Below are 16,682 nucleotides of genomic sequence, written 5' to 3' on the forward strand. Positions count from 1 at the left end.
TTTTTAATTCATACAAATTGTTGGAACTTACAATGCAGGCAAAAGAGCATGTTAACCCAGTGTCGGCTTATTAAGGTATTGAAAGTTGGCTGAACTTGCAGTACTTTGTGCAGCTCTATTCTAAGGTGCAGTTTAAGAGAGCACAAAGAGAAACGTGTGTCCCAGCTGCAGCCGTACTGATTTTGCCAACAGGCTGTGTATTGTGTGTTTGAGTAGCTGTGGTGTGATTTGAACCCCTCTATTATTTACAGGGCCGGTTAACTGCATTTTTCAAGAAGTACTGCAGCATTTCCTTTGGCCTATCTTCTACATCTGTACCCTACGCACAATTACCTCAGGCAGTAGGTGCTTTTCTCTCTGCGGAGGAAAGAACAGAAGGACATTGACTCAACCGTCGCTAAAGTCTCCCTGTAAATGTTCAGGCGGCGGCGGCGGAGGATGATGATGTACAGCATTTTCATCACGCTTTCATTACTGTACCACTTTAAAGCTGAATCTTTGCCGTTTGTTCTCAGGGTTTGATTTATGGTAATATGCCACCATCCCATACCACTCCACTGCTGCGCTCTCTTTACTGGCTTCCTGTAGCTGCTGCCCGCATCAGATTCAAAACCTTGACAAAGCCAACAATGGACCAGCCCATCCGTACCTGATATCAATGGCCAAAAGCCGATCAGTAGCAAGAGCCCTTCTAGCTTCAAGTACGGCTCCGCTTGACCCGCCATCCCTTAAGATCCACAAAAGACAAGCGTCCAGGCTTACTTGGGCGAATAGTAGAGTATTATGGTCTCCATATTGACTTGTGTTTAGTAGTGTCTAAGCTTAGAGGTATCTTTAATTTTTTAGTCTATTCAAACTGGCGGAGGTTATCCTTGAGTGAATAGCAAAGCACTTTTGTAAGTCACTCTGGGTAAGAGAGTCTGCTAAATGCCGTAAATGTAGATGTAAATGTAGTGCTGTGGCTGGCGTTTTCACGGATTGTGTATGCATAGTAAAAAATTTGGACTGTGAAAATTACTAGGCCTGTACCGGACTCGGGTCTGACCGTTTAATTCGAAGGTTAGACTCTTTGTTTATTGTTTTTCCCTGTATAAGGATGTATTTTTTAGCATTTAAAAAATTTTATAATGAAAGATTGCAGACCGTTTTAATTACCAACGTATAATATCTGCTTGCCATATGGATTTGTAGAATACTGAGACTAGATTTTTTCTTTTAGCAAGCGTTTTCTTAAAATGTGGGACAGACAGCAGCTCGATTGTTTAAAATAAGCTCTTGACATTAAAATTGCTTCTTTAACAGGGATTTCTCTTTAAACATAAAAAACCTCAAAGACCTAAAAAACAAAATAAGCAAAACACAAGCCACCATTTGAATCTGCCGAATGTTTAGATAAAAAGAAAAATGGTGGACCTGACGCCCGAAATAATATTTTCTCATCTTCTACAGACTTTAGGTGACTTTTATTAGATGTAATCGAATAAATAATCAAATTAACCGCTTGTGATTTACATTCTGAAACATTTTAGATGATAAAAGCAAATAGTTGTCTTCACTCTCCTATTCCTGCACAGCAAACAGCTAACCGTTCTAAATCACAAGGCAGATTTACTGCTTTCCCACATTGATGTTTCCAGTGGAGATATACAGAACATGTGTAGTTAAATTATGTATATGAACTTACTGCCTGCATTAAATCTGCCCAGATAATTGGAGAATGGCCGCCTATAGCAATTTCTTGTCATCAATTGGCTTGTCATGTTGGGTGTTGCTGCATCACTAAACAGCTATTAGTTTGTTAAGTTAGTATGTCTCCAGACCTTAGACTTTTTCTGAAACATCATCCTTGCCAACTTTACTTGCCTCCGCCTCAGCTTCAGCTTGCCTCAACAGTCTGGAGTTGGTTCCAAGTGTTGTATTTGCAGTTGATGGCTGTTCATGGGAACTGTCAGAATGAAGTCTATGGAGATGTTCAAGCAGGTGAAAGCGACCATTATCAGGATTAAAAAAAAAAAAAAAAACACGACTTATGAGGGAGGCTGTAGAAACTTTAGGAGTGACCACATTAATTTGCCCATTTCAGTAGGCTTGTCATGTTGGGTGTTGTTGAGTGATGCAACAGTTCTTGCGGACAGAGCTCACATTTAACTTAGTTTCTCCTTCAAAAGTTTCAAAAATGTCTCCAGACTTTAGACTTTTTCTGGAACATCATCATCATTGCTAACTTAACTTGCCTCCGCCTCAGCTTCAGCCTGCCTCAGTGAACCAGCAGTGCATGTTGTCACAGATTTTTAGTCAGCGTGGCAGATTATAGAAATATAAAAATAAACCTGATTCTGATTATTTATAATTCTTTATTAAAATGGAATCCTTGTGCCTTTTGTACACTTTTGTCCATTTTTAATTTTTCAAAAACCTCTCAACTCTGTCAACTGACAGGTCTTCGACTGATGGCCTGCAAGAGGCAGCCCTAAAAATGACCAGAACTGCTTTTGCTTACTTCAAAGTTTATTATTATTATTTTATCACATCCAGTTATTGTTCCATGTCCATCTCATCCCAAGTCAGAATTTTTGCATATTTAATAATTTAATACACATGTTCACACACTGCACTGTTCTCACACTGTAGCATGTCATGTATACGGATCAGCCATAACATTACAGTTAAGACAGGTGAAGTAAACAAAACAGTTATTATATTCATCTACAGTAGCATCTGTCAAAGGGTGGGTTGTACATATCAGACAGCAAGTGGACAGTCAGGTCTTAAAGGTGATAAAGGTGTTAAAAGCAGGAAAAATGAGCAAGCATAAGGATCTGAGCCTCTTTGACAGGAGCCAAACTGTGACAACTAGACGACTGGGTCAGAACTTCTCCAAAACATCAAGCAGGTCTTGTGGGGGTTTTCTGGTAGGCAGTGGTCAGTACCTACCAAAAGTGCTTTAAGAAAGGACGACCAGGGAAACTGCAATAAGGTCATGGGCACCTAGTGCTCACTTCAACTTGCAGGACTTAAAGGATCTGCTGCTAACATCTTGCTGTTCCAGATACCACAGGATGCCTTCAGGGGGTGTAGAGTGCATTCTTCGAATGGTCAAATCTGTTCTGGCAGCACAAGGGGGACCTACTTAGTATTAGTGGTACTAATGTTGTGGAAATATGTTGAATTTAAAGAACTCCTGATGAAGTGTGTTCCAGGCTGTTTGTGCTCTATAAATTATTCAGTAATAGTGGAATCTTGCCTACTTGGTAATTATGCGGTAATTATTCCCCATCAGGGAAAATGAAAGCTAGATGGGAAGACTCACCTGTGGAACTACGTACCTGAATTTGGATCACAGTGACTCTACAGGCAACAATTGTTTGTCTGAATTTACAATATTGTCCAAGAATGACGTGCATTAATCAGTAAATTTCTCTCTCCCTCTTTCTCTCTCGTTCAGGATGCAGGTTACTGGGTGCAGGTGCACAGGTTGGAGCACGGCGATGGAGGGATTCTGGATCTGGATGATGTGCTGTGTGATGTTGCGGATGACAAAGACAGGGTGAGTGCTGTTCTGCGCGAGAGTGTCTGTGTGTGTTCTGCTTTAAAGACGCTCACCATCGACAAAACAATGCCTCGTGACCTTATTCAAATTGACAGCATGGATGATGAAGAAATTACAAAGTGTGTGGTGTCCTAAAACCCAGAGAAATGGCTGCCACATGCAGAGATGAAGACGTGGAAGGTGTCAATGGTTTGAGAATTTTCCCCTTCCTGTAGAACAGCATGATAGACCTCATTTCTGCACAAGAGAAGTGCAGCATCTATTGAAATAGTATGGCTGTAACAGAATGTACACTCATAGTCATAACATTAAAACCAATCAAGTGACGTGAGTAGCAAGAATTCCTAACTCTAGCTATTATCATGGGCTCAAAAGTACTTGGACAGTTGACTGATGAGCCGTTTCATGGCCAGGTGTATCCGGTTTCCTTATAACTTCAAATAAAGCATAGAAAAGATTCAAGTGTTAAATTTGCAGTTGATTGCTGTTCATGGGAACTTTCAGTATGAAGTCTATGGAGATGTTTAAGCAAGGGAAAGCGAACAGTATTAGGATTAAAAAAAAAGAAAAAAAAAGAAAAAAAAAAGACTTATGAGAGAGGCAGTAGAAACTTTAGGAGTGACCACATCAATGTTCTTGGTTTGTCAAACATGGTGGAGGTACTGTTATGGTATGCACATGTACTGTATCAGAGTTACTGGTATTTACTGATGATTCGACTGTTGATAAGTAGCAGGATGTATATTATAAGCTTATGTAGTATATATTCTATACACTGATGTGTATCAAGCTACACATTCTGGTCCGTATGAGACAAGTGCAGCAAAACTGATAGGATGACGCCTCCCAGTACCGATGAATAATGACTCAAAACATCCAGCGAAAGCAACCCAAGAGCTCCTTAAGGTGAAGATGTTGAAAGGAGGCGTGAATATTAATTAGTCAAGACTGTTACGTAACCGTTTAGGGGTTTTAGAATTGGGTCTGTATTCCAGCTCTGTTTTGATTAACAGTGAGGTTTTATAGGGGTGGGCGATATGGTTAAAATCATGATATTTAATTCAATTTTCACGATACACAATATTTATGTTGTATTTATACACGCAGACAAAATGCATCGGTAGTGGCAGATTCTTACAAACTAGGTCTGTGGTGGTGCTGTTAATATCCTGATTAATTGAACATTTTGCCTTGATTTCGGAAACGCTTCAGGGACTCCATGTTGAGCCGTGTCTGCCTGCCTGCATGTGTGCCTGTGTGTGTGTGAGAGAGATCCCCGCTCGCCCATCCTCCCTGTGCTGCTCGTGAGTAAACCGAGCAGGCTGCTGAAGGCGGTGTTTTTCTGAAGGTTTGGATGGTTTTCCAAGCTGGATTACTCTCCAATGCTTTCTGTGAGTATTTCCTGATGACCTGCAGTGATTCTTTACTAAAGCGGTGATAAGTAACAGATTTGGCCCCGAAAGTCGTCCAAGTGTCGTCTTTGTTCATTAACACAAACACACAATCCTAGTACTGCTTTCTAAAGTGAGTGCATGCCATATTCTTTTACTTATGGGGCGCCTGCCTGCCTGTCTGCCTGTCTGCCTGCCTGTCTGTCGCGCTCCTGTGCTCTTTCTCTGTAATGTTTTAGTAGTAGTCTAAAGTTCCTAATTTAGTCACTGGTCTAGTTTCAGATAGCCCCCCCCCCCCGTCTCACCCTAAGTGTATGTGACAACCGTGACCTCATCAGAGGTTACACACATGCACACGCCCTGCCCCAGATTCCCAACCTAGTTGGGGTGTGTTCAAAGAAGTGGGGTGATCCATGCATGGTACTTCGGTCACTGGAGATATGTGTGGCGTGTGCCAGCTCTTCTCAATGATTCTGTGTATGTGAGTGTTAGAGTGTGTGTGTGAGTGTGTGTGAGGCACACGCTCACATTTGTCACGCTCTTCTGTGTTTGATGATGACTTTGTGGTTAAGTCCATTTTGGCACTATGAAGGTTGGGGGCAGGTCAGAGATACAAGCTGGATTAGGAGCTCATGGGTTTGATTCCAGTTGCTGTGTGCTGCTGCTGCTGCTGCAACGCTCTGCTGAGGGAGTTTAGTCACCCTCGTTTTTGTCTGGGGTGGTCGACTGTTGTCCATTGTGTTAATTCACTCTTGACGTTGTTCATGGTGGTCGACTGTTGTCCATGCTGTTTATTCACTTTGTTGTTGTGGTGTTTTTTTTTCTGTGGTGTTTATTCCCACTTATCGTTGTCCATAGAGATCAATTCCAATAGAGATGTTTGTTGTTTATTCACACTCGTTTCGCGTGTGTGTGTGTGTGTGTGTGTGTGTGTGTGTGTGTGTGTGTGTGTGTGGCTGTGGTGTTAAACATTTGTTGTTGTTGTTGTCCATGGTGCTCGTTGACTGTTGTCTGTGGTGTTTGTTCACCCTCAGTTGTGTCCATGGCGGTAGATTATCTGTGGTGTTTATTATTCACACTGATTGTTGTGCAGAGTTCAGTTCAGGTGTGTGGTGTTCATTGTGTTTATCCACACTCCTTGTTCTTCGTAGTGTTTTACTGTTGTCCGTGGTATTTGTTTGTTGTTTGTGGTGTTTCTCCACACGCATCGTACATGATGTTCTGTTGTCGCCCATGGGCTTTAGATTTGTTCGATCATTGTTTGCTGAATGCAACACGCTAATACATAATACATTTGTTCTGGGTAACTAGTTTCACAGTGCTCAGTAATGTGTTGCAATTAATGAATAATTTACATCAAGTAATAAATAGTTATTTCTATTCAGTAGTAATAGTTAATAGTTGAATATTTGATGATAGTTAGAATATTTTATAATAGTTCCTGAATGGTGTGAATTTGAGAACATGAAGGAATAGCATCTGGGCTTTGCATATTCTAGTGAGCCACAGTTTCACCTCTGTCTGAATCATATGAACACCAACGTGAACATTGCAGCAGTTTTATTTTTAACCACTAACATCTGTCCAGCTGTCTTTGCACCTCAGACTCAGCTCACTACGGTTGGGGAAATTAGGATGTTGGAAAATGTTTTTGCTATTTTCTATCTATCTTCTCTCATTGCTAATCTTCTGTATAGTGTATAGGTAACTTGTGACAGCGGCACACTGTTCCACTTTGTCGACTGTATCGCTCCGATGATCGTCGTTGCCGAGCAACAGCTTGGCTTAACATTGAAGAAAACCAACTTGGCTGCTTTGAAAATTAATATCTGTAAGGGGTCATATGTCCTGCAGTTGGTCTGGACAGATTCGGTCAGATTCGTTTCAGTTTGGTCCGAACCAAAATAGCAGATGTGAAAGCGAACCAAAATCTGGGCCGACCAAAATAGGTGGTCTCGGTCCAGCCCAACTGAAGTAGTGTTTGTGGTGAGGAAGAGTGTGATGGCAGATCTGCACTGACCGAACCGGTCATTGCCCCTGATGGGACTTATTATTGAGGAACCTACCAATATTAAAGTGCTGTGCTCTAGGTTTAGGGCTCCTGCTGTATAAAAGTAGGAGAGCCCAACGTCAGGTGTGTTGTTTCTTTATAGGTATCGTTTGCTTTGATTGGCATTGTGAGGTCACAGTCAGAACGACCACTGTTGACTTATCTCGTTGCCTCGGTTTATGCTGATGACCCGAGTTGAACTGAGATTAAAGTGTAACTGTAGAGGTAGGAGATACCCTACTTTAATTCCAGTGGGTGATGTGGCTGAAAGAGTCGGCATAAAGCAGAGAATTGGACTCCTGGTATAGACCATATAATGTACTTGTGCTAATTGTTCTGAATGGAAGGCATTGGAGGGAGTGGTGTTTGCGTCACAGGCTCTTATGTACAGATTGCCTTTCTTTCACATAATATCTTTATACATTGACTCAGCTTGACTTTGAGTTCTTGGTGTTGACTTGGACGGTGCAGCAGACCGTGTTTTTCACCACAACATGGATATAACTGTCTTTACACCTCAGACTGTACACACTGTTGTTGGGTAAATTAGGGCATGTAGTATGTTTGGGAATATGAAGCCGGTTTCCCAGACAGAGATTAAGCCACTACGTTCTTCTTTCAACGGCAAATCTCCGTTCAAAATGCTGACTAGTCTCAAGACTAAGCTTAGGGTGCTTTCGCACCTACCTTCTGACTTTTTCGTGTATAGCAGATGTGGAAGCCAACCAAACTTTGGTCCAGACCAACTGAATCGTGGTTCAGTTTGTTTGCAGTGTGAAAGCTTTTTTAAGTTGGGTCAGACTGTTGGACCCATTACAGGAAGTTAAGGCAGGCTATCATCACCTATTATACAATAGACAGAAAAATAACCGGTATTGTGCTGAAATCTACGCTGAAATCCTCACGCTGCAGTATGGGCACAACAGCTTACACTTGCGATTCCTGGGTCTACTGTAACTGTAGGCTAACCCATATATGAACAGAAATTGTTGCTGGATTAGTTGAGAGAGGGCCTAAGAAACAGAAGAGGAGAGACATGCATCAGCTTAAATAAATAAATATTACTGCAGTACAGATCTGTTGATTTAGATGTGTACTGTTGGATCAGTAGGTAAGTAGTCATTCAGTGCTACGTCACACACATTTACACACAGCTGTTTTGACTGGTTACGTTGTTTTAGGGAAAGGAGAAACTGTAGGTCGGTTGTGAGAGGTGTGAGATTCTGGGGATGACTGTACTTTTTCTCTTTGCCTTTAATGGTTGGGACTGCTTACTCTGAACAGGCTAAGCCCACTGCAGTTAGGTGGTCTTACTTTTAAACAGTCCCTCTCTGTTCCAGCAGGCCTGTTCTGCCCTCTGCTGGCCGGTAGTGGAATACACACCTTTGGTTCGGTTTGTATTGGCAGGACCTGCTTTTAAATTAATGTGTGTTTAAACACACAGAAAACAAGTTGTAGAGTCTGTAGAGAAAGGGTACATGTTGACCCGGTCAGACTTACATTTACCCTATCTATTCATTACAGACACTCATCGTTCTTAAATGATCTGTTGTAGTATGGTTGATTCTCAGTAGATAATTGTAGCTTTTGAGTTGAAGTTGAGGTTAGGACTTGATTTTAGATTTACTTATTGTTTTATTTAGTTGCATTGATGCATACAGTTAGGGGAATATCAGTTAGATAAGTTGGTAATTCAGGGGAAATCAATGCATGTTAAGTGACATCAGCAGTATTCTTAAGGGTAGACGTTGTAGGACCTTGTGGTATCTGCTCTTAGTGGATGTTGAAGCTTTCTTAGATATATTTTGTAGCAGGCCTTTAAGAAAAGTGCTGGATTCATCTGTGTAAAGGTAGCAAATGTGAAAGATTAGAGCTGAATACAAGCTTCAGGTTCTGTAATTAGCTACGTAGGTGTGTTAGATACCACAATTTTAACCTCAGCACAGATGTCAAGTGTATTATCACAGTGTTCAATACCAAACAGGACTGATGTTGCTGGGTTAGTTGAGAAGGGGTTGAAAAATCTGAAGATGTACCAAAGAGGTTATTTTCTTCTTTTATTGTTTGTTTAAAGGGTGAAGCTTTACTGCCGTCACCTCTGTGGTAGTTTAGCTGTATTGGAATTACTATAGAATCTGTAGGACTCTATAGTAGGAGTGTTTATGAATATGCTATCGAAATTTTTGTACTTCAGCACGTATTAGCAGTACTGTGCAAAAAAAGTTTTAGTAGGCACTTGAAAAAGTTCCTAATCTGGACAGTAGGTTGTTAAGACACTAATAATAGAATCCATATAAAATAACAATCACACAAAAAAGGGGGTTTTCCATCACCGTCTTAATGCAAACATCTCCAAAGCTCTCCTCATGGGAGTCTAGTATTATGTGTAGCTATGATCCAGCACCTGGTTTGTTAAATCAGGTGAGCTGGTGATGGAACTGAACAAAGCCATGCACTGGCTGGAGGCTTCCAGGAGAATTCTCATAGACCTTCTTAAACAGTGCTGTTGGTTGTGGGAGCAGGTTTAGCACTTTGTGATATCTCCATTAGATGCTTTAATGACCACTTTTCTCACTAACTAATGTTCATCTAAATATCCACTTAATGTAACTAATCGTAAAACTTTCCAATGGCAAATTTTTAAATAAATAATTTAATTTCTGATTTTTACCCACATTTTCTCCCCAATTCTCCCCAACCTATACGTTTTCTCCCCTATCACATGCAGTGCGATACTGGGACTGGGATGGTGAAGGCTGGCATACGTCTTTTTTCCCCCGATGCAACGTCACTGGGCAACCAGCGCGCTCTGAGGAAAGCGCCGTGCACCCGGCTGCAATGCATCGGCCAGTACTGGCCAGCATTGCACTCCACCCACCCTGGGGAGAGCAAGGCCAATTGCGCTCTCTTGGGACCCCGGCTGCCGATGGCTAGCAGCATGACCGGGATTCGAACTAGCAATCTTGTGGTCATAGTGACGAGACTCCCCATAGTAGAGATTCCCCTGGCTGATATACCTGCAATCCTGAAGATCCTGTACAGTTAAATGATGGTTTTCCACTGCTTGGTCAGCAATCTGTCCACTTGTTTTGAGCAACTTTCTAAAATACCACAAGAGTCAAACACATTTGCACACACGTCCGTTTTTCTTCAGCTGAAAGAAAGCAACCTTACCGACCTTAATGAGTCAAGAATAACACCTGAGTCTGAATTTCAGGCTTGGTCAGCAGAGCCAGATTTCCTCACACACTCACACACATGCATTTCCTTCCTCTCTGCTTCAGTGCCTGTGTTATTATTTAGTGGACAGTGCTGGCAGAGTTGGTGTTAAGTTAATTATGGTTTGGTATTGGTAGAGCCAGAACCAGTCAGCTCTAGTCTCAGCCCCTGGGGGGTGTTTTCCTGATCTACAAACAACCTGTCCCAACATATTGGCTAATGATTAAGCCTGTTATCAGCTGGGTCAGGTGTTTTTGAGAAGGGAAACGCAGAAATGGCTGAGAGTGTGCCTCTTGATGCCCGGAGATGAGATATGGAACCTGAACAAGAACAGGATCCACTGCTGTGAAAAACAGTAATGCACTGTTGCAAGGCAATGGGCAAAGGGCACAATGCAAGGCAATAACCCTGCTAAGTCTGCATTTGATCTGAGCAGTGATGTAATCATTTTATAATATTGATTGTATCTTATTTTTATTGTTTAAGTTATAAAGTTTGCATACTTACAGGGGTGCACGGAAGTTTGATCCTGTTAGAATGGTCTATTCCTGCCTAAATATGACCTGACTGTCATATTATTGATTGAAATCACCTGCCTCTAATTTTGCCTTCAAATAATCTGCTAATCCTTATGGTCCACTTACTTTTGCCACTCACAGTTATGTAAGAATTGGGTCATTTTCCTCATTAAATTAATACTAACTCCTAATATTTAATTTTATTTATTATTTTTTTTAGGACGTGCAGAAATCTTTCACACTTATTCAGAAATATAAAACAAATTATAAGGAGTTCCACCTCTATTTAGTTGAGTTTTCAGTGGGAGTGTTTTTTTTTAATTATTTGTTTAAAATGATGGTGGACATCATGAGGTCATGCCCTGCAGCACACCTCCAGTCCCACAGCTCTATACAGAATACCTCTGGATGAAAGTGGGCAGTAAAAACTAGTGGGAGAAAGTTGGACAGAAGGCATTTAGATTTGGAGTGGAAGCTAAATTTCCGACTTTCTGTGACTTGATGAAAGATTATCTCGCCCCCGCAGGACATACCGTTGGAACCCCTATTCCCGTAATAATGTGTTGCTGTTGCCTTGTGCGAGCTAGACCCTTGCGCAGAAAACTGCGTTAACGTGCGCAGAACATAAAAAAGTAATCGGACACTTTGGAGTCTACATGCTGATTATTCTTCTATTTAATGGATTATTTAAAGGTTCAAGTGGATAGAAATTACGTTTGGAATGGCCTCAGTCGGACTAGGCTAGTATGCATGGGCATGTTCGTTTCAGATTGAGCTATTAGTTGGATTATTGACGGATTATTAGGATGCATATAAACATGGCCACTGTAATAAGATTTTGGGGCTTTTCTATTGACATTTTGACACCGTGTATAGAACAACTGCCAGATTCACATTATATTATACATTATAATATAATCCATTAAATAGAAGAATTGTAGAATTGTATTGAATGTAATTGAATGTAATACATATTATATTACATTATATCAAAAAGTATAAGTCGAAAAAATGGTGATACAAGGGTTTTGCATGACTTTGTCGAAATGATTAATGGATTCTAAATAGGTTCTGAATATATTTAGGACAATATATTGTTGCTGTCCTGCAAGAAACGTGACATTTTTCACTTTTTGATATAATGTGAATCTGGCAGTTATTCTTTACTGTGTGTTCAGATTTGATGATGAACTGACCAGTAGAAACGCTCCAAAATGACTTTTAAGTAAAGTCTGTTAACATTGACTTTCATTGAAAGATCAGAGAGGTTTTTCCCTCTCCTGTAAATATGCTATCTTGGAGATGCTAGGTTTTTGTCAGACAGCGACAATATCTAGAATTCATCCATCACCAGTTGTTCAAAGCCATCTGCCCAGCTCTGGACATAACAGACAGCTGTCTGAATCAGGAAACCTTGACTGTGCCTCTGTACTATTCTCAAAACACCAACAATGGTCCTACTGCTGTTGCACTGCTTTATTCATTTATTCCTTTTTAAGCTAGAAAGTAACTGGATCTTCCTCTTGTCCGTGTATCAGTGTGTCTGACACTGTCTTTTGCATTCTATCCCTCAACCTTCAAGTCAAAGCAAATGTCAAAGAAGCTGCTTTAAATGTTTTTTTTTTTTTTCTTTTTTTTTTTTAAATCAAAGCTTCACATCCACACCATGGGCGGATGATGAGATACTGATGCAAACCCAGTTCCTTTGTGTGGGTCAGACTAGAATCATGTAGTTCCTCTGCTAAGCAACAGGGGGAGCTATTAGTCCATTTCGTCAGTCACAGACCTGGTAGCGCTAGGGGCCCCAGCAACTTTTGTCTTTATTTGTCCTCCCTCTTATGCTTGTGGGATGGTAACTCTACAAACTGTCTCTAATTGACAGGCCGTAGTTGATTACAGATGAGCTGGGCACCGTAATTGTGGGTTATTTCGTGTGGAAGAGCTGGGATTTCATTCCTTTGGCATCGTAATTGTGGGTTTGTGCAAGTGATTGGGTTTTCCATGTTTATACCATGCAATAATGGACGTTCTGAGACCACCACATTAGGGCTGGGCGTTAGGACGGTGTAATAGGATATTGACAATGGTTGATCAGTAATCTAGCGCTGATGCTTGACAGGCAGTAATCGGTTGGAGAAGTAATCAGTAATGTTGGAGAAGAGGCCTGATAGTAAAGCAGACAGTCCTGATTTACTGTTAAGCAGCTTTTTCAGTAATACTACAGTGGTGTTTAGACTAGGTTTGTTGAAACGGGCCATTATGCTGTGTTACGTGCTGACATTGACAAAACTGTTCTGGGAATACATCAGTACATGACTGACAGCGGGGTGCTGTGGCATGGTTGGATGTTTGTATGGTAGCACACACAGTGCCTGACTGCATACGTGGAGGTGCACTATATGACTATTTTATCATATTGTGATACGCAATATGCTTTTCGTAGCATATGAAGGATATTGTCGGTGCTTAATAAACACTGATCAACGGCACGTTTCATTACGAGCAGTCTAATTAGACTGGTTTAACTGGATAAAGTGCAGCACATTTGGAATATGTCACTGTATTAAGGTCAGGAGAGTATCTGTATACACGATAAATATTGTATATCGTGAAAATGTCCACCTCTAAGCATACGCTACCTGGCAGGTCTCGGATACATTTAGAAGAAAACATAAAATAGAGCATAAAAACTATAAAATAGCTGGATGCAAAAATGTTGGCACCCCTTGCTCAATTCTGTAGAGGTTCTATTGTATATAATTGGTATTTATTATGTATTTTTAGAATGTTTAAAAATATATATATGCAAATAATTAAATAATTGCTTGTACAAACATGGTCTGCATGCAACCCCATTGCTTAAAGGCAGGGTCTAAAGTGTGTAAAACATTATCTGTAGAATCCAGAGTATGTTGGTGGGTATTTTTTGTTATTTAGAGTTGTGTTGTAGCCAGTCACGCACAAACCACTGCACGTTAAAAGAATGATTTTCTTAAACTATCTGCAAATTCTAAAAGCATATGTGATAGTTGGTAAGCCCATCACGTTAACTTTTTTCCCTGGGGTAAATTATCCCAGAAAGAATTGAGAAAATGATATTATTCTTAGTTAAAGATCATTTCATGGCACTGCTAATAACGAAAATTAATGTTGCACCAATATGAGACTGGCACAGTATCAGGATCCGCAACAGAGAGCACCAATGTCATGAAGCTTACTGATGCCCTACATCATTTTTTTTTTTTAAACTAAATTGAACATTTTCGTTTGCCTACTTTATGAAACCAAACTTTTATTCAGAAAAAGCCAGTAATTAATAGTTATTACCATTAAACAGGTGTTTAGTGGAACTTGCATTTGCACTTTTTGTTTCCAGGTGGTGTTTGTTTTTTTGTTTTTTGTGTTTAAGCAGCTTGTGTAAAGACCACACACTGCAGTTTAGTAGCTTTTTACAGAGACGTGTACCTGCATGTGAAATTACTGCATAAGCACGTTTTGTTTCACTGCTCTGAAATGTGCATTTTATACCAGTTGAAAGTCCTGATTATGCTTCTCTACTTGCACGCGTTTCTGCATTGTGGCCATTTTTATAACTCAACTTTTCAAATGTGCAATTCCTCAACCAGTACCTGCTGTTCTTTCACACTTAGTAGATCTTATTACACAACCTATAGAAAGTGGAACACTATAAACATCAGGATTTATAGCATCTATCCAGTATTTAGGTCTGAGTCTGTATCAGAACTCTGTATCGGCAGATACTTGAACATCTGGAAGGAAAAAGTGGTATTGGTGAATCCATAGTTCATTGTCAAGCAAAATACAAGTTCACTGTGTTGAGCAGCGCAGTATTCTGGTTGTGACTCTGCTCAGACAGAGAAAAACAGAGAGGTCTGCTGGTTACTGAAGCTGTTTGGAGCTGCTGAGGCTGGGATAATCCCTCCTGCGCTCATTTCACCCTCTTTACTGAAGAGTGTTTTTCTGCTGATTATTATTCATTTCATTACGGGGAATTACTGCCGTTTCATCAGCACCGTGCTTTGGCACTAAAGCCTTTATCTTGAAAATCTGGTATCGGTATCAGAAAGGAAAAAGTGGTATCGGAGCATCCCTAATAATAATAATAATAATAATAATAATAATGACAATACTACAGTTACACCATTTTACCATTAAGAATACATCATTACACATATTCAGACAATGCAACTGTCCTGTAAAAAATAAATGTGTAAATAATGTAGATAAATAAAGGAATAAAATGTTGTATAAATATTGATGAATTGGTCACGGCACGCACTGCACTCCTAAACAATAGATGTCGCTGTCTGCTCACAGACCCAATCTCGCCTCTGACAGACAGTAAACACAATGGCCAATATTGAGGACCACAAACATTATGGAGTTCATGTCTATATATTGTACAGGAACAGGCCTAATGATCAATCAATATATATGATTAATTTATCATGCTTAATACTAGCTTGTGATCAAATTGATTTGATTCATGTGGTGATTTGTCTACCAGTTTTAACCAGAACTGGTGTGGCACAGTGGAAACACCGACACTGCAGTACCACAGTTCAGACATTAGTCTTCATCATCTGTGGAGCAGTGGAACGGTGTTTCTGAAACGCTGGTGCTAGTCTCTGGTGCTGGTCTCAGTCTTTTGGAAGGAGTTGGGGATGAGGTGAGGTGGAGTGGTGATCATCCTCTTGAGATAATAGAATAGAAAGCCCTCCTAGACTGTTACTTAAAAAACAAAAGGGGGAAACTCTACAATTGACTGTGGAAGAAACTATGAATGAGCAGGTGTCCCATAACTTTTGTCTATTTATTATTTGTGTGGATTTTGTATGTGTTTGTGGTGAGCGGATTGAGATGACGTTATCCCAGAAGTAATCCCAGTACGTTTTTGATGAGTAATGAGTTAATGAGTTATCGTTAATGGATTACTTATTTTACTTATTTATACAAATTTTTTTGGGGGGGGGGGCTTAGCTTAAGATCTTAGCCCTGTACATAGTGCTTGGTTCTATATGCTTTGTGTGTGTGTGTGTGTGTTTACCTACCAGAAATCAATTGTATAAACACACACACTTGCTGAAGCTTTGCCCCACTCTGTGATGACTTAGCTTCCTTAGTCGAACAGGAAGTGCTCGCAGGTTGTAAACAGGAAGAGGAAGTGCCTTAGAGTCTTGAAGGCTAATTTTAGAGATCCTTGCCCCACACACACCCCTGAGTCTCCAGTCCAAACACACAGTCTTGATGTGCACTGTCTTGAAGTTCTTTTGAAGTGTGATAAGAATTTCCCAGAGGCGGCAGCCCTGGTGTGTGTGTGTGTGTGTGTGTGTGTGTGTGTGTGTGTGTGTGTGTGTGTGTGTGAGAGCGTGACCTTAAATTCCTCAAGGTCAGGCGACAAATCAGATGATGGTCAGTCATACTCTGGCGTAAGTTGGGCTGTGTGTTGTGAGGAATCTGGTGATATGATGTGTATCGCGGTACAGAGAACACATCATATCACAGATATATTTGGGGGGGGGGTTGAGTGGTATTTCCCCCATGTGGGTTTTAGAGAGCCACAGGGTGGGGGCGCTGTAGGAGCTCACTGATTAGTGAGGTCACTCTCTGAGCCCACTGTAGTGGCAAGTTTAGCCACGCTGGGTTCGACTGAAAAGCAGAGCTGGATGAACCACTTTACTAAATGTGCCTGAAAACAGTCGAAAACACACACAGTCACTGTGTGCGTGTGTGTGTGTGCGTGTGTGTGTCCATTGCACGGCTGGGTTAAATGAGCTAATGCTAACCAGCTTCTCTCTCCTGACTCGGAGCAGTTCAACATTTGCAGTTCTCAGATTGGTGGTTTAATATTTACTGCATGTCTGGGTTAAACCTGTGCAGTGTTCACTCCGTCATCCTGCGAGCAAACTGAGGGGTTTTCAGCTTTAATGAGG

General features: G+C 40.8%; 1 protein-coding gene across 2 annotated transcripts in view; it reads left to right on the forward strand.

The window, feature by feature from the left end:
* Positions 1-16,682, forward strand: part of pard3ab (par-3 family cell polarity regulator alpha, b) — a 185,061-nt gene that overhangs the window by 24,387 nt on the left and 143,992 nt on the right. For both annotated transcript variants that reach the window (XM_072668370.1, XM_072668371.1), the window contains exon 2: positions 3,446-3,547. In XM_072668370.1, coding sequence (XP_072524471.1) covers positions 3,446-3,547 — 102 coding nt within the window. The remainder of the gene's footprint in view (positions 1-3,445; positions 3,548-16,682) is intronic.

Source organism: Salminus brasiliensis, chromosome 23 (assembly GCF_030463535.1).
Source record: "Salminus brasiliensis chromosome 23, fSalBra1.hap2, whole genome shotgun sequence".
In the NCBI taxonomy this organism is placed as follows: Eukaryota; Metazoa; Chordata; class Actinopteri; order Characiformes; family Bryconidae; genus Salminus; species Salminus brasiliensis.